The following is a 23,881-nucleotide window of genomic DNA, read 5'->3' on the forward strand; positions in this document are numbered from 1 at the left end:
CTTGTCCAACTCAGAAGTACCTAGACCCACATTTCTGTTCTTTTTAGAGAAACACAAGTTCAAGTAGTAACAAGAACTCTGGCTGTAATTTTCATTCTTATAAATGTTTGGTTCTCTCATAAATTGATTTCCATCCCATAATTAATTTCCATCCTTACAAATGTTTGGTTTTTACATAAGTTTTTACTGTCCAACACACTAAATATAATTTCCTAATAGCACTAAATTAATGATAGGTACTCTCAACCTTAACTCCTAATTAACACAGATATTTTGTTGGGGATTACAGACCTGAAAGTGCACCAGAAGATCAAGCAGAAAAAAAACTACTAAAAACACGTAAGTCTAAGACTGCAGGCCCTTGTTTAAATTAAAATGCTTTTGGTAATCAGAAAACATAGCAAGAATAATCATGGAAAACATGTCAAAAGGGTAAATGAATTTCTATTTAGATCTGATGTATTAAGTTTCCTCTTTCACCCACCCGCTTCTAAACTCTTTCATGTTCCCTCTAGGCATATCACTTCCAGCAGCTTTGAAATACTGGCTCATCATGAAACATAAAAATTCGTTTCATTTAAAAAAAGTATATCTAAAATAAGTATTTTATAGTTTTTGAACATAATAAAAACAATCAACTTACTTTTGAGATCATGGGATCATAATAAATGCTAATATCACTTCCTTGCTGTATGCCGCTGTCAACACGTACCTTCAAAAAAGGTACAAAAATAATTTAATAATTTTACACTGAAGAACACTGCATTCTGTATCTGAAAATATATCTGGCACTTTTAAACATGAGAAATCTCACAGGATAAATTAAAACATTCTTTTTCACAGAAAGCTGAAACACCATCTCTCTTGTATGTAAAATGTTTTTGTACTCCTTCAAAGAAAATACAAATGCAACCTTAAACTTAGTAATTTATATTGTGTTATAAAACTCTAAATTTGAACTCCTAATACTTCCAACTCTGACTTAATCATTGTAATAAAATACAGTTGTAATTAGTCCTCCAACTGACACCCGGCATGAAAGATACCCCTTGTAATCACATCCTTTCTAAGTATGTATGCAATCACATTCCTTGTAGCCCCTTGTCACCCTTTTGAGGGTCCCAGGGGGGACATAACTAAGTTGCAGGAACTTTGGAACTCTGCTTATCAGCTCTATAGGAATACTGGTCTTGTGGCTTTCATGTCGGTAACACTTTCCATTTCTGCCTCACCCTCTCCACTGTAAAACATTTTTTTCTGTTGCTTCTGTTCCCCTGAGGCTTTAATGTTTACCCAGCTTTTTCCATGGCTTTGCTTTGTAAGGACACTGTCCCAATTAAAGATCTGATTCTGCAAATTCCATGGAAAAAAACAGCACAAGTTCAAAAAATTCTTTTGAAGAAACTGATTGCTGTTAACCAACCAACAAGTTACTATATTGCTGATTCGTGTTTTCATCTCTCAGTTTGATTTCATCAGTGTGGCATTGAGGTTAGCCATCTAAAACTTTTTAAATGAGCAATATCTGGGAAATAAATATTTATTAAATTGTTGCTGTTGAGCTTTGAAATTTGAAGCATTTAAAAAAACACCCTAATCCAAATAATTCAAGAGTGATAAATGCATCCCACATCTTCAGGATAGAAGAATCTGATCAAAACTATTGGAACAGTAGGGCTTTGATATACTACAATGTAAAAAAGGTGGGAGAGAAGCAGCCTAGAAACTCACTTAAATCTTCACCTGTGGGAAGCAACCTTTCTAATAAACAGCAGCTCATCTGTCTGCAGCAAGGCAGAAAAAGGTCAACACAACGGCTGTTAGGCCTTTAATATTTTAATTTAGGCAATTATCAAGGGACCATATGTAAAACCTCTTGTCTACAGAATCCACATGAGGGCATGATGATGACTTTATTATCCAAATGACATAAAAGATACTCTAAATAGATTTATTCTGTTTCTTCACTGCAAACTACATTCTGGCAGGGTTTTATTACATAATAATATACTTTTTAAATATTCTAATTATATAAACATTCTTATATGTCTAAAACATTTGCTGCTGCAATTCTATAGAACCTTTTTTACAACAAACTTCAAGGTGTTTTAGATGCAATGAATCAGACCTCTTAGCACAACTCTAAGGGAGGAAGGACATTATTATCCCCATTTTACAGATGAGAAAGTAATTTAGGCAAAGCAAGGTAACACAGAAACAAGAAAATTACTTCCTGATTCCCATGCTTGGAGCTTCCACTCTATCCCCCCTCCTTTAACACACACACACACACACACACACACACACACACACACACACACAGATATAGATCTATATATAGGTATCTATATATAAATATCTAAGCGAATTTATTCACACATTCAAATAAAAGTGAATTAAGTTCCTCTTACTTATAGTACACATTTGTTGCACATGGTACATTGCTTTTCTGTACAGTATATATAGACATGTAAACAATAGAAATGTATATGCCTTCATTTATACTCTAACACCGCATGGGATTTATCTATGACTTGTCATTTCCAAAACACCATAGAGATATCAAGTAATTAATACTTACAGTAGTCTTGTGAGATATACAGAGAGAGAGATATATATACACACACACACACACACACACACACAAGACATATATATCTATATATCTCTATCTCTCTCTCTCTCTCTCTCTCTCTCTCTCTATATATATATATATATATATCATCACAAGACTACTGTAAGTATTATTTGATATCTCTATGGTGTTTTGGAAATGACAAGTGATATATAAACACCATGTGGTGTTAGAGTATAAATGAAGGTGTATATATATATTAGGTATGATCAATACACATGCCATGTGTACACACACAATATGTATACACATACTCTATACTACATTTAAAAGGGCAGTATACTGAAGGAATACTAAGTGCAAAAATAATAAGTTCTTTAAAAATTACTGTATAATTTCATAAAATTATGCAAATTATCTGAGGTCCCATTATAAATAATAAAAGTTACTATCCCTTCCAAAATGTAATCTTCATAAAACAAAAGCAGGCAAATTAAATTAAAACAACAAACCTACTTTAGAAAAGAAATATATTTACAATTTCAGTTACCCTTGTTGCACGTAGATTTTTCAGAAGTACAATAACAGTGGCTAAGTGACCAAATAAAGGGTAACCAAACTTAGTGAAAATTAGATTAAAAAAGTCAGCTTAATTCAAAAGATCTTTCCTGTAATGCATTTAAGATTGACAGATAATAATAGCTCTTATTAGAGCATCTGCATTACTTTTACTTAATGTTTCCCTGTCTCAGCAAAAATGAAAACTAAACAGAATATACAGTTCAAGATCTTTTACTAGCCCTAAAATCAATGGTGTTATAAACCAAAACAGCTATAATAGTGCTGTACTCTGGTGCCATTGTGCATTATTATGCTACAGTGTTAGGTGCTCTGGAAAAAAACCTATTATTTCCAATCCTACGATAAGCTGCAGGTCCATGAGCTCCCACTGCTTTATGAACATAGGCTTCTGATCAAGCACAATTTTTTTTTTGGCGGGGGGGGGAGGGGGAGGGAGGTGTTGTTTGTTTGTTTTAAACAGTATCAGGACTTAAGGGACCAATCTTGGGGAGCATAAGAGAATGGATTGTTGATCCTATTAGCCAAGAATGGTGCTGACTCTTCAGGTGTATGCCAGGTGCAAAGGAACGTATTTCCTACACTGAACATGAACAGTAAATTTGTATACTTGCTATCTTGATACTTGCTTTTTTGCAACTACCTCTTTTTAGCATCACTATAATTTTTAAGCCTACATATACACTAATAATCAATTCTAAACTAACAGATGCAAATTCTTAAAAATATATTAAAGCCAATAGATTAATTTTTAGTGTACAACATCAAATAAATGTTGGTGCCTCCATGGCCCCTGTTTTTCTAATCTCCTTAAGTTCTCATCCCCAAACACACATTTATGTCACTGAAAAACTTAACTCCTCTAACCTGAAAACAAAAATAGACAAACCAATTTAAATCTTATTTGGAAAGCTCTACTCCTAGGCTGAGACTGTTATGCCAAATTTCAGCTTGGGGCCAATTTTTACAGACAACTTATTAAATTCTGAAAACAAGTGTTTATTAAAGAAATGAAAAGAGATCAACAGCTTCAATGAAATATTAATTTTTTTCAATAAAATCAATTTTTGCTCTTAAATCAGTTGCATTCTCAGAAGGCAAATTAATTTTGGGTATTGAAGATTATCTGTTCTTATAAAAGAAGAAATAGCCAAAACATGGTTTTCCAATGAAAATAGCTGTTGTAATTTTAATAAGACAATAGGAGTAAACAGAAAGAAAACAGCACAGCCACTCTGTATGAGCTCCTCAAACCATTGCTCTGAAGCCTCCAGCATAATTAAAATTTCTTTCTTCAGTACCATGATGGACCACGTGAAGCTATCAGGCATCTCCCACCCTTCATTTTCAATTCACCTCTCCCCCTAAGCACAACTCCCAGCCCGCCCTGTCTACCTGACAAGTGACAGCCCAATCTGATTAAATGCTTGCAAGGGAGGGGACTCGTGGGCCTCCATGACAGGCCAAAAGTGATCACCATGGAGATACATAATTACAGCTGTCAACGCGTCTACTGTCCTGCTGGCATCAATTTGATTGCTCCCAGCAATAATGATAGACAAAGCTTAGTGTGCACTCTCTTGCACCCAATCACTTTATCTATTCCGTGGTCCATTTAGCTGACATGCAACATTCACACAAGCAAATAACAGCAGTAAGCAGAACATTTAAGGCATTTTAATTGTTTTTTCTTTGTATGGATGGCTCACAAGCGCAAATGTTATTACATAAAACTCCTGCTGCAGCATTAATTGAAGAAAGATTTGGTGGGACAAAGACTGTAGGGGGTAGAGTTTGTCCATTATCACTTGTACTTTCAACAGGTCTCACGTTTGGAAAATTGCAAATTGCAAAAACTTGCAAGGGCAAAATGTTTGACATCCTGTTAGCTATTACAACATGGTGAAAACTTCTAACAACCACTAGAGTAATCATTATAAATTCTTATTTAATACAGTCTTTGTTTCATTAAAAAAGTTTGGATACATCCTATGATACTCATTTTTCTTATCTTCTACTTAATGTCACATAATGCCTGTTAAGCCTTTACAATTTTTTCTGCTTTCAGGCTTTGAACACAGCATGAAGCCTTGGCAACCAGAAAGGGTCAGGTCCCTTTAGAAAGCATATGAGCAAAAACAATTTAAGAAGTGAAATAAATCATATATCCAATAACATCACCAAATTTAGGATTCCTCCTGTAATCCTCCACTGTTTTCCATGCAAGTAATCAGAATAAGTCATATTCACAGATGGTACAGCCTTGTCATTCCACTAGCCGACACAGTGTCATATATATATATGCACTTAATACGTTGACTACCTTGATTATACAGAAAGGCGATGTCCTTGTTCTTTTCATGCAGCACAAAACTGTTTGTTAAACAGCCATTCTGCATAGTTAGACTACAAAGTGCAATGTATAATAATCACTTTTCTTCAACTGTAGCAAATAGCATTTGCTCTTTAAAGGCTATGAAGCAGAACAAGTAGTAGAGTTTCTCTGTCTGTCTTCTCCAGTATAGTCTACAGTTCTTTGCAGTTAAAGCGTTCATTCAACATTTGATTATCCTATTTGCTCTACAGGATATTTAAATCTAAGCCTTGTTTGAAAGGGTTACACTTCAAGAAATAAAATCCAAGAATACTTCAACAGAACAACATTTTGTAGTTTAGTTTGATGTGCATTTGGGATAAAATGTTCATATCAAATTTAGCACTGTATTTTTTGTACTTTAATCTAAATGAGCAGAAATGAATAGCATGAGCTCCTTAAAAGTGACAGCAATAAAAAATAAAAGCTAGGGGCCCAATTTTGAAAGCTGCCAAGCAGCTGCAACTCCCAACAAAGTAAATGAGATCCATAGTGCTGTGTATGTATGAAAACTCAGACCCTATTACTTACATTGGGCACATGCAATGGTTCTTGGTACTGCGACAGTTTACCAATAGATGGCAGGCCAAAAGATTTATAGGGATCCTGAAATAAAGTTCAAATATAAGAAAAAATTAATTTACAGAGATAAGCACACAAGGAGAGAAACACACAGAAAAAAATTAAAAAGTTGGAAAATTAATAGCTTTTACCTTTTCTGCTTAAGACTGATGTTTTTTATTTTCAAAATCCCTTATTTTGGGCTATGCTTTTCTTTTTTCCAACAACAAATTGGAAATTTTCTTTTAAATCTCATCTCCTGTAGGACAGTTATTAAACCAGGGAAAAAGTAGTCCTACCTCATAAATACTCAAACTATTTCATTAAGATATAAAAGATATTGAATCTTCATTCCTCATCCCCATTACCCATTTTTTTGGTTTGGGAGGGGATACAGAGGAATAAGAGGGGAATCAGAGGGAGGGCAGAAAGTAGATCTTTAAAGACATGAAGGGCAGCTCTCACAGGCACCCAATTCCCCATGGAAGTCAAATTACTTTCGTTTCTTTCCAAATCTCTCTATAATATAATATCACTGCAGACTTATCAAGATATTGAATTCTGTAGCAAATGGACAATATACTTGTGGCAAAACAGTTTCTGTGTTTAGATACCATATCTTAGCCATGCTCGAGAATATTTATTGCTATTATAGGGAGTCATAACACAAATGTAAACAACCACTTATAAATTCTGGATTCTGTTTCAAAGTTTAACCTATGAAACAAATGTAGCTGGAAAAGATCTAACGTTCTTCATGAACTCTTTACCAAGTATCAAATGGATTAGTACCATAAAAAGTTTGCTGGCTTACAATATTTTAGCCAAATATCTTTTCACACTAAAAAGAAACAAGTGAAATATTGAGGTAAGCAAAAATGATATACTAATTAATAGTCTAACAGTAAGCAAAATACAGCCAAAACATCATATGCGACTGAAAATTCAGAGTAAACTTCCTTTGAAATTACAACCATTTGTTTGTCTTACTACAAGAGATCTAGTTTCCTCTAAAAATGTATATGGAAATAATTTGGGGTTTATTTCTCCTTTTAAAATATGGAATAAAAATTCTACACAACACTTCTTTTCACTGTATTACATACAGTCAATCAAGCTCAGGTTATAAACCTTGATCTCACCTTGGTGTCCATCTACACCTGAGTATTATGTGTTCTACAAACAACCACCCAATCTTCCATCCATTACCACTGATTTTACCTCAGCATAAACTCGACATTCAACTGCCCAGCCATTGATGGGAATATCAGCTTGTTTGTGCCTGAGAGGGTAACCCTTAGCAACACGGATCATTTCTTGGACTAGGTCCAGCCCGGTAATGCATTCTGTTACGGGATGTTCAACCTGCAAGGTCAAGAACTGTCAATCAGTAGGTAACAAAAACAACCAAAAAACACCATAAACAAGTAACAGACAAATGAAAATAATACAAGCCAAAATGGGGCAGAGAATAATTGTCAACTTTAAGGTTTTTTCCCCTGATGCAAGAGAAGAAAAGAGAAGACTGTACCCATGCTCAACAATAACCATCTTGCTAAATAAATTAGCAAAACATGATAACGAATACAAAACGTAAAAGCAAAACTGTAGAGAACACAGAAACGGTTTTTTCTTTTAACATTTAAGTTGTTGCAAAATGTGTTAGTTTTTGTTTGTTTACAAGATTTTTAGGGGGGGTTGTTTTTGTTTTTTTTAAGAGGGCTCATATTTTTAAACTACCAATAGATCACATTTTAATTGAAATCTTCAAACTAGCTGATGATCAACCTATTCTGCTACACTTAACATGGCATGTACAGGAGCAGCTTATGATTTTCCATAGAACTAGTCTACCCTAAATCTCACCCATTCGCCTGCTTTCACTAACCTGTCCTGACAAGTAACCAGATTAGCGTAATCTTACATCAGCGCAGTGTAGCAGAAATGAGCAGATGGATCCTTCAGTTTTTTTCCCCTCCAGACTTATCTGTGTAATGCTTAGCATGCACAATAGCTGGGCTGGACCAGTAGAGTCACTCTGCTCTCTCAGCAAATTGCAGCTAACGGCTTTGGATGATGCTGTCATGGGAATACCCATTGTTCACACTAAAGCATGTATTTGTGGACAAGCAAACACATAGACCCACGTACAATATGCAGACATGTACTAAAGAGGCTTATTGGTTTTTACAGCAAACTGTAACTAGTCATTTTGGAGCAAGTTGTGAAATAAAAGCAACATAAGACTGGTTATGTCCCTACCAAATGCACACAACTTAAGATACACAATTTATTACCATGTAGTACACACATTGAGAATGTTAAAACTTCTCAGGCAAAAATGATGACAGAACTGTCATTCTTATTATAAAATGGTTTTGTTGTAGGAGTCAAATATCTTAAGAAATCCACTTCCCAATGGTTTCTCTATCATAAGATGTCATATTACATACATTTTATGACACAGGAAAAGGTCAGTGAACAAACCAGTTGTCTTCCTTACTTCAAGTACACTAATTGAATGAAAACATTTAGTCATTATAATAATCTTATGTCTTATCAGAATGAGAAGATGTAGTGGTCTTTAAAAAAATAGCTTTGTAAAAATAAACAGATGGCATCCATAATTAGCCCTGTGTGTGCTGTGAGTTTGTTTATAGTTTCAACAACATTTTAAGACGTTTTGACATAATTTTAATGACAAATCATCACTGAACTAAGCACCTATTCTTTGAAGGATAAGTGTGACATTGAAATGGGAATCTGATTATGCAGTTTAAGGATGTACCTTTGGGATTCAATCTTGATTTTACCTAACATATGATACTCTCCAGTATGTCAAACTTAATAACAGTATTTGGAGAATTTATGAAACAATTCAGTATCTACCCTGCAGTGTTAAATTGAAGCAATTCAATTTCTATTAAAACTTGATTTTATTAAAAAAGTTAGTTATCATGTCTCAATTATTTAGGCAACAACATTTGTTCCCTCAGTTAAAAATTTTAATATTAAAAATATACCTTCCACTTTTGAACACGTTTAAAATTATAATACTCAAAAATAATTACAATCTGACATTTCCTTTATACAAAAGGGATTTTTGCTACTTAACTATATCATTATTTTTCTTGGATTACAATCGGCCTTCCAGATACACTAGCTTCATTGTGAATTTCTGCTTTAATGTTGATGATCAAAATAGGATGGAATGTTTCTGGAAAGAAAAAATATTTTTGTTGTTTGGTTCTTAAGACTCACAAACATTTATTCAGTCTACCCTTCAATAAAGATCTTTGACTTGGTCAATATTATCATATGTTGTTTCAAAATACTCCCTTTGTGTTTGTACTGAAAATGGTATTTCTTAACACAATATGGCAAGCAAACTCTCATTATACATACATACGTATTGGGCATTATTTAGATACTTTATGTTATTAGTAATGTATCATTAAATATTCTTTTATCAAATTAAAAGCCCCTGTAAGATCTCCAAAATATAAATCACTAAGGTAAGATGGGAAATTGAGATGCATCTTCTACATTTTAAGTTAATTAAATGTCTCAGTTTAAAATAGTTAACGAACCTTTTGTTTCAGTATTTGGCATTTCTGTTTATTGGAAAAAATAGCATTATACAGATTTTGATGCACACAATCCAAAAGTACATTACAAATAAAATGGAACTACTCTATTCTGTCCAACAAATTATGACCCTGACCCTGCAAATTCTGAGAGGCTGCAAGGATCCACTGCAGTATCTGAACTTAAGTCTCCTATCTTTGTTGGGGAGAGTTCCATACTATGCAACTGGCCAGCAAATAGAAAGCTGATATATCTTTTTTTTTCTAGCACTGGAAGGGCCTCGTACAGGTGTATGGTTATTCACTAAATGACAATTAGTTTTGTACTGGAGTTTTTATTGTTTGGTAGCTTGTTTTTAAAGAGAATTTCTCCTTTAATGTAATATTTTCTCTTTTTTGTTTTTGTCCCTTAAATTATTTAACTTTTATTCTCTCCTTTTCAGAATTCTATTCTGATTTCCTGCTTGTAATATGCTTACCTTCTTTTTAAATTTTCCCCTACCAATTTTACTCCTTTCTCTCCTCACTTCCTCCTCATATCAAGGCTGCTAAATCAAAGCTTTAGGGGGTTTTTTTGTAATAAAGCTTATTTAAATAGACTCATGAAAGGAGTTATATCACATTTCACAGTGATCAGCTGTTTTAGCCCAAGGCCACACTTGGATATCTCCAGTGAAACTTCAGTCAATGAGGCAAGAGGTACTGGTGTGAATTTTCCTACTCTCACATAAATATTATTTACCACATCATCTCTGCCCTTAACACAAACAGTAAAATTAGATATGGCCTCAATAATCTACAGGTGATAGGTATAACAAAGCAAATGACCTCATTATCAGCAGGACAAGAAAATATATTTGTCAACAATGAACATTCAACATATATACCCACCCAAGACACTAGATTTACTGTCAATACAGCAAATTTCACCATAAGCTATTCGCAGTGAGAAATAAGCTCTCACTTCCACCTAGTGAAGTATGAAATGCATCTGCTTAAGAAGTTTCACTTATTTCCCAATTCCAGGACCTATATATATCTGAGGTTGTTACTTAGTCTCTCTATTTTTATGTCTCTCTCCACAAAAGGTTGCATATTGTACCCACCAGTGGCAATAAAGGAGAAGTAGTTTTCAGGTAGCTGAAGAGGAGGAATCGCAGCAATCTGTCCCTCAGAGACAACAAGTGCACTGACATACTTCACATCTCCTATGGGGAGAAAAGGTGGGCAACACAGTGCCAGTTTGCAGATGGGAAAGCAGACACAAAGAGATAAAGTGTCCTGGCCAAAATTACAAACCAACAAGCAGCAGACCATGGATTCTCATGGCAAAATTAGTTTCTGGTCAACTGCTCTGGCACCCAAACTGCACCTACCTCAATCCCCTTAGGACCCAATTAAACAGAACCTAGACAGCAGTCAGAAACAATCAGTAACTTTTATGAACAATTCCAGTGAAGAGCTGGAATACTAATGGTAGCTCCCCTTACCCATAATGCCATATTTTCAGGGCATAAACTTTTTCATTTGTCTAAGAGGATGCTTGCCCCATCAGTAAACATTCTCTAGTACACCACACCCATGCTGTGTGTTCAAATATATGAAGTTCCAGGCAAGTTAAATGAAGTGTTTGAACAGAACACCAGCAGCCACAAAAGCCTGAAGTTCAGTGGGCTAAGAAAAATAGCACGTACCATTCTTCCTACCATGTCATATGTCCTTTTACAATCAAACTTTAAACATAAGGCACAGTTTTAAAAAATCATATGATTTACCCCTTACCCTCTAGAGTCTCCTTGATACCATAACATATTTTCACTAGCCAAAAACACAATTTTACAGAATATATCATGGACTAATAATTACCAAATCTACTGGTGCTTTTCTTTCAGTAACTTATGCCTTCTATTTTGGAGAAATAGAGATCCTTCTGCATTTCTACAGTTATGTATATAAGTGTCCTGACTGTTCATGCTACTTTTATGCAGTTGCTTTTGAGACTTGGTCTCATCTATAGTGTTACACTTCTTGAAATGCAGCTTTTTTTTTTTTTTTAAACACATGGCACCTTTCATACAAAATGTATCTCAAAATGCCTTAATAAGTTAAAGGGTAGTAGTGTGAGGATCAGCTCATCAGATGGTTTAAACCAATATGGGTTCAATAGAACTATGCCCATCTACAGCAGCTGATGAACTAGGTAACATACTGAAAATAGCTATGTGAGGTCATAACTTCGTTGCCAGAGCTGAGATAACCCAAGACACTTCAGCTAGACCTCCCCTCAGTATTAAAAAAGCAGATAACTAATAAAGCATCTCCAGTGAAAGAGTTCTTTCTTTTAGAATATGCTTCCATGATTCACAGAAAACCAAATCTGGGCCTTCACAACACATGGCAAAAAACCAGTCTTTCAGGAAGTATCTGAAGAAGAACATATTATTTGGTGTGATGTACACAGTAAATGAGAATGCAAGCAATTCTTTGTATTGCCAGGCTACACAGTATTATCATAAGATAAAGGTTGCTGTTTCTTTCAGATTTTATTTTAGTATTTGTCAGAGGAACTTAGGGTTAGAGCCTCTATTTCTATTATCTGAATTCAATGGATCATTGAATCACGGATCATTTGAATTTATGGATCTATTACTATCATTTGAATTCAATTACATAGGTAACAGGAGGAAAATCAGTGAAAACATGGCACCACTGCTCAGTGCATCTGGACATCTGATCACCGACACCAAATAGAAAACTGAACTCCTAAATGAGTACTTCACATCTGTATTCCACCAGTCTAAGAGTGATAGTCCGCCGAATGCAAATATGACACAGAATAGTCACAGTAGGGATGATCACCTACCAACAGTCAATGTAGAGCTGGTGAAAGAACAGCTAGAGAGGCTAGATATCTATAAGTCAGCAGGACCAGATGGACTTCATCCAAGAGTCCTGATTGAACTAGCCAAAGTCATCAGATGACCGCTGGCAAACCTCTTTGAGAATTCGTGGCACTCAGGAGAGGTCCACATGACTGGAAGAGGGCCAATGCTGTGCCCTTCTTCAAGAAGAGGAGGAGAGGGGGCCCAGGGAACCACAGGCCAATCAGCCTGACCTCAATCCCAGGAAAAATCCCCCCAAAATTTCTCAAGGAGTCCACATGTGATAAGCTAGAAGAAGGCAACATTCTGAACAACAACCAGCATGATATCACGAGTAGGTCATGTCTGACTAACCTTATCTCCTTCTACAACCAAGTTACTCACCACCTGGATAAGGGAGATGAGGTTGACGTCATTTATTTGGACTTTAGGAAGGCCTTTTACTTGGTGTCCCAAAAGGCTCTCAAGGTAAAACTAGAGGACTATGGGCTCAACAATTCCACAGTTAAATGGGTGGGAAACTGGATGCAGGGTCAGACCCAGAGAGTACTAACAGCCAGATCTGTGTCAACCTGGCGGAAGGTAGCCAGTGGGGTTCCCCACGGTTCAGTACTTGGACCAGTGCTTTTCCACATCTTCATCAATAATCTGGATGTAGAGGTGAAAAGCACACTGGCAAAGTTCACCAATGACACCAAGCTGTGGGGAAGTATGGCCATGCATCGGGGTAGGCTGACAATCCAGGCAGACCTAGACAAATTAGTTAGATGGGTGGACCAGAACCAGATGCTGTTCAACAATGAGAAATGTAAAGTGCTCCATCAGAGGAGGAAAAAAATCTGCAACAAACTTACAAGCTCAATGGTGCTACATTAGCTAGCAGCACACCCAAAAAGGGGTCATTATTGACCACAAAATGAATGAGCCACCAGTGTGATATACGGTTAGCAGAGCAAACAATACGCTGGCATGTATCAACCGATGCAGCTCAAGCAAAACTAAGGAAGTTATTCTCCTGCTCTACTAGTCATTGGTGAGGCTGAAGTTAGAATACTGTGTCCAGTTCTGGATGCCACACTTCAAGAAGGCTGTGGAGAAGCTTGAGAGAGTCCAGAGAAGAGCCACTCATATGATTAGAGGCCTGAAGAGCAAGCCATACGAGGAAAGGGCTGTCCAGCCTGGAAAGGAGAAGATTTCAGGGGATTTGGTGGCAGCTTATAAATATATCAGGGGAGAATATCAAGGGCTAGGTGAACAACTATTCACCAAAGCACCCCAGGGGAAAATCACATGCAATGGTCATAAACTCCTAAAAGGAGGTTTCAAACTGGATGTATGGAAAAATTTCTTCATGGTTCATGTGACCAGACTCTGGAATAGACTCCCAGCAGGGGTGGTGCAAGCACCTATCCTAGAGATCTTCAAAAGGAGACTGGACACACCTTGCTGGGGTTATTTAGCCCCAGTAGTCTTTCCCACCCAAAGCAGGGGGAGCCTGGACCCGATTATCTCACAAGGTCCCTTCCAGCCTAAACTGTGAATCTGTGATCTTCTCCTAATATAAATGATTTCAATGAAGCTATGGCAATTTAGAACAGCTGAAGTCTTCAGATGGGTTCCTCTTGTTTTATAAATCAAAACTATAATGTAGCAAGGAACCAGCAAAGAGGGGCTGCAAATAGGGTAAGCAGTTTACAGGCAGTTTGCTGGGAGCAAGAGGAGGAAAGGGAAAAAAAAGGCAAGCACCAGATCCTGCCCAGGGAACGTAAGTGATCCAAAGTTGCCTGTGCCTTGGAGTTCCTGAGTGTTTGTTTAGTGGGCTGTGTGCACTTGGGGTGTGTGCTCTGAGAAGGTTGGAGTATTGCTGGCTTAGTAATTGCCGAGTGATTGTTGCCTGGCCTGACAGAAGCCCTAATGAGGGGGTGGAGCCAGTCCAGAACCAGCAGGGTATAAAAGGAGACTCCCTGAGTGACCAGGGAGCCAGCAAACAGGGTAATCAGTTTGCAGGCAGTTCACAGGTTTCAAGTTATTGGTTTTCAGGTTTTCAAGTTCACAAGTTATTTTGCTTCCCCCCAACCTTTTGAGGAGGAGAGTCTTTCAGCGTGGTGTGAGGAGGGTGGAAGTTTGAAGCTTGTAACCACTGGCAGCAAGCAGAAATCTTCACCTCCACCTGCAGAAGTTTGCCTGGAGAACAGATATGCAGCCCTAGCAACAGAGAGGGAAGAGTACATTCCATTGGTGAAGGAGGACAGGCCAGACCTCACCAAAATGGGAAGGATCATGACAACCACAACCAAGATGAAATAACGGGTGGTGGTGGTTGGAGACTCCCTTCTGCAGGGGACAGAGGGAACCATTTGCCAACCTAACCTGTTGTCTTTGGAAGTCTGCTGCATGCCTGGAGCCCAGATCCAAGATGTCCTGGAGGAATTACTGAGACTCATCTGACTATCTGACTACTACCCCACACTGCTCATCCATGTGCACACCGATGATACTACAGGGCTCTGGGTACAAGGGTAAAAGGGTCTGGGGCTCAGGTCGTGTTCTCTTTGATCCCTCAAGTCAAGGGAAAGGGCCTGAGCAGGATCTTGAAGATCAATACCTGGCTGCACAGGTGGTGGCACCAGCAGGGTTTGGCTTCTTCAACCATGGGATGTTGTTCCAAGGAGACGGATTGCTGGTAAGAGATGGGATCCACCTGATGAAGAGAGGGAAGAGCATCTTTGCAGACAGGCTCACTAACCTAATGAGGAGGACTTTAAACTAGGTTTGTCAGGGTATGGAGACCAAAGCCCTGAGGTAAGTGGGGAAGTGAGAGACCCAGAGGAAGAGCAAGCAGGAGGGAGGCAACAGGGGAAGTATTCTCATACCTCCCGAAAAGTCAGGGCAAGCAACTAGTTACCTTAGGTCCCTATACATGAATGCACAGAGCCTGGGAAACAAGCAAGAAGATTTGCAAGTCCTTGTACAGTCACAGAACTATGACATGATTAGAATAACAGAGACTTGGTGGGATAGCTCGAATGACTGGACCACTATCATGGATAGGTAACAAACTGTTCAGGAAGGACAGGCAGGGAAGAAGAGGAAGAAGAGTTGCACTTTATGTAAAATAGTCATATGATTGCTCAGAGCTCCAGTATGATACTGGAGACAGGCCTGCTGAAAGTTTCTGAGTTAAGGTTAGAGGTGAGTGCAACAAGGGTGATGTTATAGTGGGTGTCTGCTATAGACTAGCAGACCAGGAAGAAGTGGTAGATGAGGCTTTCTTCAAACAGCTAGCAAACTTTCCTGATCACAAGCCCCGGTTCTCATGGGGGAATTCAATCGCCCTGACATTTGCTGGGAGGGCAATACAGCAGTGTGCAGGAAATCCAGGAAGTTTTTGGACAGTGTTGGGGACAAATTCCTGGTGCAAGTGCTGGAGCAGCCAACTAGGGGCCATGCTCTTCTTGACCTGCTGCTCACAAGCAGGGATGAATTGGTGGGTATGTACTAGTAGATGGCAACTTGGACAGCAGTGATCACAAGACTGAGTTCAGGATCTTGAGGAAAAGAAGGATGGAGAGCAGCAGAGTAAGGACCCTGGACTTCAGAAAAGCAGACTTCAACTCACTCAGGAAACTCATTGGAAGTATCCCCAGGGAAGACAGTCTGATGGGGAGAGGAGTCCAGGACAGCTGGCTGTACTTTAAAGAAGCCTTACTGAGAGTGCAGGAATAAACCATCCCAATGTACAGAAAACTAGCAAGTGTGGCAGAAGACCAGCTTGGCTTATCAGGAGACTCTTCAGTAAACTAAATCACAAAAAGGAAGCTTATAAGAAGTGGAAACTTGGACAAATAACTAGGGAGGAGTATAAAAGCCTTGCTTGGGCACACAGGGATGAAGACAGGAAGGCCAAAGTGCAATTGGAGTTGTAGCTATCAAGGGACATGAAGGGTAAATGAGAAGGGTTTCTACAAGTATGTCGGTAGCAAGAAGAGGATCAAGAAAAGTGTGGGTCCTTACTGAATGGGGGAGGAAACTTTGTAACAGAGGATGTAGAAAAGGCTAAAGTGCTCAATGCCTTTTTCAACTCAGTCTTCGCAGGCAAGGTCACCTCCCAGACTAGTGCACCTAACAGCACAGTTTGGGGAGGAGGTGAGCAGCCAACAGTGGCAAAAAAAAGCAGGTTAAGGACTATTTAGAAAAGCTGGACATATACAAGTCCATGGGCCCAGATGGGATGCACCCAAGGGTTGAGGGAGATGGCTGATGTGATTGCAGTCACTGGCCATCATCTTTGAAAACTCATGGCGATCAGGATAGGTCCCAGGTGATTAGAAGAGGGCAAACATAGTGCCCATATTTAAGAAAGGGAAAAAAGTGGATCCAGGGAACAACAAGACCAGTAAGCCACACCTCAGTCCCTGGAAAAATCATAGAGCACATTCTCAAGTAATCCATTTCAAAACACTTGGAGGAGATGATGATGATTAAAAACAGTCAGCATGGATTCACCAAGGGCAAGTCATGCCTGACCACCCCGACTGCCTTCTATGATGGCATGACTAGCTCTGTGGATGCAGGTAGACCACATACCTTGATTTTAGCAAGGCTTTTTAATACAAAGATAGTTTTAATTAAAGATATGTTAAAGTTCAAAGATATCATCATGGATTTATAACTTTGAGAAAATATATTTATGTAACCTTTTTAAAAAAGTTTTATAAATAGGTCACAATTGGCCATGGACTATATTAGGGGCCCAATCTTATGGGGTTCCCAGAGGCTCCTCTATAAATCAGTAAAGATTAAAGAAAACCATTCTACCCAAAGGGACTCAGTGCTCAGTCTAAAGAGAGCCCATTAAGCATCTCTGTGATATTTAGTTTCAGTTCTCAAACTGTGGATTTGTGTCTCCAGAGATCATAGGCAGACAAGGTTCTTTGGGTAGATGTGATATCTTTTATTAGACCAAGTAAATAGTTGGAAAAATTGTTCTTTGCAAGCTTTCAGGCACAAACGCCCTTCTTCAGGCATAGGGAGAGTTTGTCATCTCCAGAGATAACATCCTTCTTAACAGCTGTACATGGAGATGAGAGATAAAAGACCTGATTACCCACCCATCAGCCGTATTGTCCCTCTGCAAGTTTGTGTACACACAGTCAAGCCCTTACCTTTCTCTAAAAGTGCACAGTTTCAAGATATTAAATGAATAAAGGATATCCGACAACAAGAATGCACTTTCTGTAGAAAACAATGATTAAATCAAGGCTTCCTGACCAGTGATTTAAATCATGATTAAATCTATCCGATTTAAATCAAATCCACCCTGAAAACTGCAGCCATTATGTTTTGCATTTATTGTTGCTAGTAGCACACATTACCATATTTCTACAACGTAACATTTTTCAGAAGTTGTTCATACTAGTAAGGAGTCTTTAAAGAGGATGAACAAGAATTTTGCTGCTGGTCAATGTTTGAAGCATGTTACAGATGCTTAGTGCACAATAATCCCAGGGTTTGCACCTTACATTCTCTATTAAATTTGAAAACATATGCTTACACATATAGTGGTTAAGGACCATGTTATAATAAATGTGGATACCCTAATACAAACACACACAGGCATGTAATTTTCTTCCAGCAAATAAGCCTTTTAAAAACCTGCTACATTAATGATCTATAATCTCCTCTTTTTTCCTAAAGAGAAAATTAGAAGTGGATGTTATAAAAATATTAATGAGAACTGTTGCAAGAGATCATGACAAGCACTTTTCATGAGCTAAGAAATATATTCTGAGTCCAGTTTATACAAATTAATTCAGACAACAAACAAATGTGCTGGACTCCAAGCAGCTTGTACTAAATTCCCCAATTAAACATACAAATTTGTTTGAAATAACTCATTATCAGGGCTCCTGGTTTTCTCTGATAAAAAAATTCCCAATTTTTGGATTTAAAAAAGTAACTCAAAATCCACATTCTTCTGTGATTAAAATGAAATGCCAGCCATATATATATATGGTGTTTCATTTTAAAATCACAGAAAAATGTGGATTTCGGGATACTTTTTTAAATCCAAAAGAAAATCGGGGATTTTTTTTTTTTTTTTTAAATCAGAGAAAATCAGGATCCCTGCTCATTATACAATGGATAGTCCCATAATATAGTTTTGATAAATCAAAGTTATGCTTCTAAATCTGAAATACTATGAACGATTACTTCTAAAGCATTTTGATACCTACATATGCCCTCCTCAACTGATTGGCATTTAAAAGAATCTCACTCATACTGCACACCTTTATATTACATTCTTTATTTGCAAACTTTACTATCTGTATCTAAAGCCAAAAAGAAACATACCAGCTGAAATGTTCGTAAAGCAAGAAAGCAATCATTATGAATACGCTGCCAGGATAAGCGGGTTTTGATACAGCTCTCAAGCTAGGAAGGTTATTGATCTGTGAGATTTTGCTTTTCATTTATTTCAAAGCAGGTTCTAAGCTACTTTTGTTTATGACTACCTTTTATTGTGGCGATGACAACTAAGCAACACAAACCAACTCACTCCTCAAGTGGCTATAAAGGATCAAATATGTGACATCTGGTCTGCCTCAACAATTCTAACAGTGGTAACTGCCTGAAAACTATTCCAAATGCGCATTAAATGAAAACACACAGGAAGCTCTCACAGACGGTATGGCAAGCATCTAAGCCTGTACGTTTTTTCTGACTGGTAGCAAAAATTACTTATTTGGTAACACGATTAGTTGATCTCAGTTCCTTTCAAAGTGTTCTGCTACTAAGCAGCCTTATGAAAGATGGCAGAAAAGTTAGATGGAAAGAAAACTTTACTGAGAGCATAGAATAAATCACTTTCCCTGAATCTTTGAAGAAGGGAGAGTAAAATATCTATAACAATCAAATCTTGTACAATATAATAGAAATCATAGACTTAATTCACCCGCATTTGGCTTTCTAATTTCATACTGTATTTGCGGCAGTTGGCACAGAAGTGAGCATCCTTTAACTTTTTCTGCTTGTTTATGATTTGCAAGGTAAAAGGAAATCTTCCTGAAGATCCGAAAGGCAACAAAAAAAATTACAAGCAGCAAACAACGTGACTGGGGTAAATTCCATTCGGCAAACTTCAGGTTTCTCAGCATGAAAAAACAGGATGAATGGGGAACAGAGGCGGTCAGAATGGCATCAGGATCAGGCACAATATTGTTAGCTTGTGCAAAGTTTACTGAAGGCTAGGACTGATTCTGAGGTAAATGTGTTCTGATATGATTCCCAAGTTCACAATTACTATATGAAATGAAGAGGAAACTGCACATCCTTTTAGTAAGGATGCATTTGGATGATTCTAAAAGGCAAAACGATGCGTCTGATGTGTGCCCAGTCCCCAAGAGCACTTCCTATTGGTAACCTGCAACCACATGAAACTCTACACAAGTTCACAAAGAGAGCAGAGCCACTTGCAAGCCTTCACCAGTACATCCAAGATAAAGGCGCAGGATCCTGAAGCATATATCAGTTAGAGTGAATACACATATAGAGACATCTGGAGGCTCTCCTGAATCTAAAGTTAAATCTGGAGAAGCTTCATTAGAGTGTCTATGTTTGGATCTTAATAGAAGGGAGTAAAAACTAGATGCTAGTTACATATCTGTTAGTGGAACAGAAACTAAAGTTTGAGAGTTAGGAAAAGTGACAGATCAATTGGGAAAGCTTAGAGAAAAAGCAAGAAAATTACTACTCTCCAGCTTCAAACTGAAATGCTAATTAGAGGCAATACACAGTGAAGATGGATAGAGGAATTAAAGAATGTACATAAGTATTATAATTTAAGGTTAGTAAATTTCCTAAGAGTTGGAAGGAGTGAGGCTACTATTAGAGAGGACCTCTCAAACTGCTTAAACAATATTTGATGAGAAGTATTTGACATTTCTAAAGATGGTATTTCTTCCATTGTATAAGTTTTCTTACTGCACATGTGGCTTGTTCTACAACTGAATAACTTTGATGATGAGGAACTGGACAGGTTTTACCATTGCATATTACTGAAAACTACAGAAAGAGACAATGTTTAAAAAAAAATTAGGGGAGAATTGATCCCAAAGGTGTTGGGCTGATCACATTTACCCAAACACTTATTTGGGATCCACCAGTGTAGCAAAGGAGGGGATTTAGGCATGTGGCCAACTGCTGGAATCAGATAAAGCATGGATCATTTTATAAATTTTCTTAGGACATAAACAAAATTATAGCAACCCGTCAGAAGCTTTACCTGAAATGTCTGAAAAATTATGAGACTGCAGAAACTGGGTATAAATATAAAGACTGTGTACTGAGGCAACAGGAAGTTTACTAACATTTTAACACACATGTTAAATGGTTTAGCTGTTAATTTTTATCATTTTTTTACTAAATCAGATATAGGAGAAACTGTGACTGGAATTCAAAGCCTATAGTACAGACACTGGAAAGGTAAAACCCTAACAGAGCTTACCCCATACCTTGATACAGGAATAAGGGAAGCAACTGTATTGGATGAAGTCACCCACTGAAGGGAGGGAAAAGGGGTTGTGATCCAAGCTTCTCTGCACTTATCTTCCCCCTAAGGGAGCAGATAATTGAGCATATAAACTACATGTCTCCCCAGCCTTTATGAAGGTCAAAAATGGAAGGATGGGGAGTTCCTTTCACCATCACTGCAGACCTGCACAAGCAGCGGTCAGAACTTGGCCCTAAGTAAAAAGCAGCCGAAAATGAATTAATGGCTATTATATCTGTCACTTCACATTTTGGTCCCTTTAAGACACAGAAAATAAACTGCAAAGCCCTGACCCCTTGATATCATTATATGACGTAAGGGAAAGAAGGGAAAGCTACTTTATTAGTTAAATTACTTTAACTAATACAAAGATTGTGAGAAAAAAATCATATCATGATAAAATTCAATCATTTACAAAAATATGAAGCAACATAATTTGTGAGATTTGACAAGTTATGTTTTTTCATATCTTTGAAAATGATACCCAACTTGGATTACCATTCTGTTGTGTTATCACAGCTAGAGGGGAAGCCTAACCAATGAAAGGTTGGATTGAGGGTTTTTTTAAATGCAATGCTATAACATCTTGATAGTTCAGCTACTAAACAATCATTTCCAATCCAACGTTATGCTTTGTTGTTGACTAGCTTTTTTTCTCCATGACTTGAAACAGTATTCAGATTGCCAGTGTTGCTATTTCTGACATGCATGTGTAGTTTAATCACCTTATTAGTGCAATTTAACAAACTGTCACCAAAGCATGAAAAATAAGAGGAAATTTCGGTGGCCAAAAGGGAAAAATATCAAAGCACAGTGGCTAGTCACTTACTGTGAAGTGGCACTTAACTGTGACCTCTTGCAAGGTCTTTAGGTCAAGTGTAACAAAGAGCAAAGCATTGAAAGCTCACTTCTGAGTGCTGTGAAAGAGCTCATTCCTGCAAAGACTGTGTACATAGGCTAACTCAGGTGATTAGACCTATTAACTTCAGCAGGGAATACTCCAACATGTAAAGTTACTCCTGTGTACAAGTCTTTTCAGAACCAGGCCATTACTTTAGAGGGAGGTTTACATTTTGTTTTTTCAAATAACACTCCTCTAAATCTGAACAGTTGTTTTTCTTACCTGAAGTCTAGTGTTCATTTCCAAGAAGTAAAAATTCTTCTTGGAATCCACAAGGAATTCTACTGTTCCAGCAGAGGAATATTTTACTGCTTTGGCAAGAGCTACTGCTTGTTCTCCCATTGCTCTTCGAGTTTCAGGATCCAGAAAAGTGCTGCAAGTGCAAAAAGAGTAACCTTTCTTTAGTTAAAAAACATAATTGAACAGTTTTATCCTTTGCTTAAGTAACCTATAAAATAAAGCTAAAAAGATGATGATACCACACAATCCAGTCAACTCTGCCATATAATAGCTGTATCAGTGAATAAACAAGAGTACACCAGAACTACTTCAGAAGCATTGGGTGCTGGCTACAGCCAAGGTTGGGGGTTTTCACTGAGGTGTACCAGTGCTCCTGCTGAGCCTGAAAGCTGGAGATTCCTGCTTAGGTCTTGTCTCTCTGGTCAGAGTCAGATGGATCATCACATTTGGGATTAAGAAGGAATTTTACCCAGTAGTCAGCTTAGTATGGACTTCCTCTGCAGCAGAGGACTTTCCTCTGAGCCCTCTTCCTTAGATGTCACTGACACACTTTAACAAGCCTTGCAGCAACACAACACCAGTCATCAATGTCTCCCTGCTTTACCTATGGCAGGTTAGGGTGCTATCCCTTGTAGTTGTGTAACAGGGTTGATCGTGTACTTTTAGTAATATGTTAGACAAGGATTTGTATGGGATGGTTTGAACAGAGATAATCCTACCTCCAGCAGGGGTTCATACTAGATGACTTTCAGCGGTCCCCTCCAGTCCTACTTTCCTATGATTCCATTATTCTAACCTTAGATGAACCTTATTTCATCCTAGGTTCCTTTTAAGAAATAAGGCTTAAGTGCAGCAGGCAGTACTCTTGGTAATCGCTGCTACTGTGCTCTAAAATGTTTTAAAGATCTAAAAGAAAACAATGCACATCTGTACAACATTAAGATCCATAAAATGTGACCTAAAATATTTAATGATTATTTTAAAGGCACATTTAATTAATAAAATCCATCATCAAAAAAATTCTGGGCAATGCTGAAGTTTGTAGACAACAAGCATACTATGGAAAAATGAATGCCTAGATCAGTTGTTCTCCACCTTTTTTGAATGAGGCGCCCCTCCATAATTTTTGTGAATTGAATGGCATCCAGTTTTAAAAACTAATGTATATATTGCAGTGCTTGCTCCCTTGTAGAGGGGCTGGGCAGTGGGGGTGGAAGATCAGCCAAGCAGGGACACGCCTGAGCCTGACCTTTTCTGATCATCTCCTCAAACGTCATGGAACCCTTTAAAGGATCTGGTGGCATCCCAGGGCGCCACAGCCCCCTGGATGAGTCTAGATCAAGGAAAAAATACACCACCCTTAGCTTGTGGTTGCCTTGTTTTCTGCATCTGTTTAAAACATGATGTGGCTGTTATACAGCAATGTGCTCCGTAAGGCAAGTAATGATAAACTAGGAAAGTTCATAAGGTCTGAATGAGATATTCTGACCTGTGGTTTGTTTTTGTTTTAATTTGGGTTTCTTACATAGGTAAGATTCTTATGAAAGAAAACTAGGACATTCATAAGACTGAACCCAATAATCAAAAACACTAACAGTTTGCAGATTAAACCTCCAAAATTTCCCATCACA

The 23,881-nt window shown here is 37.7% G+C and overlaps 1 protein-coding gene across 4 annotated transcripts in view; it reads right to left on the reverse strand.

The window, feature by feature from the left end:
* Nucleotides 1-23,881, reverse strand: part of PCCA (propionyl-CoA carboxylase subunit alpha) — a 465,712-nt gene that overhangs the window by 259,961 nt on the left and 181,870 nt on the right. For all 4 annotated transcript variants that reach the window (XR_003094961.1, XR_003094962.1, XM_025208618.1 and 1 more), the window contains exons 11-14: nucleotides 22,233-22,383; nucleotides 7,311-7,454; nucleotides 6,060-6,134; nucleotides 644-712 (exon numbers count right to left, since the gene is read on the reverse strand). Coding sequence is in view for 2 of the 4 variants with exons in the window: in XM_025208618.1 (XP_025064403.1) it covers nucleotides 644-712; nucleotides 6,060-6,134; nucleotides 7,311-7,454; nucleotides 22,233-22,383 (439 nt within the window). In the remaining 2 variants the exon portion in view is untranslated. The remainder of the gene's footprint in view (nucleotides 1-643; nucleotides 713-6,059; nucleotides 6,135-7,310; nucleotides 7,455-22,232; nucleotides 22,384-23,881) is intronic.

This window comes from Alligator sinensis, unplaced genomic scaffold (genome assembly GCF_000455745.1).
Source record: "Alligator sinensis unplaced genomic scaffold, ASM45574v1 scaffold744_1, whole genome shotgun sequence".
Classification (NCBI taxonomy): Eukaryota; Metazoa; Chordata; order Crocodylia; family Alligatoridae; genus Alligator; species Alligator sinensis.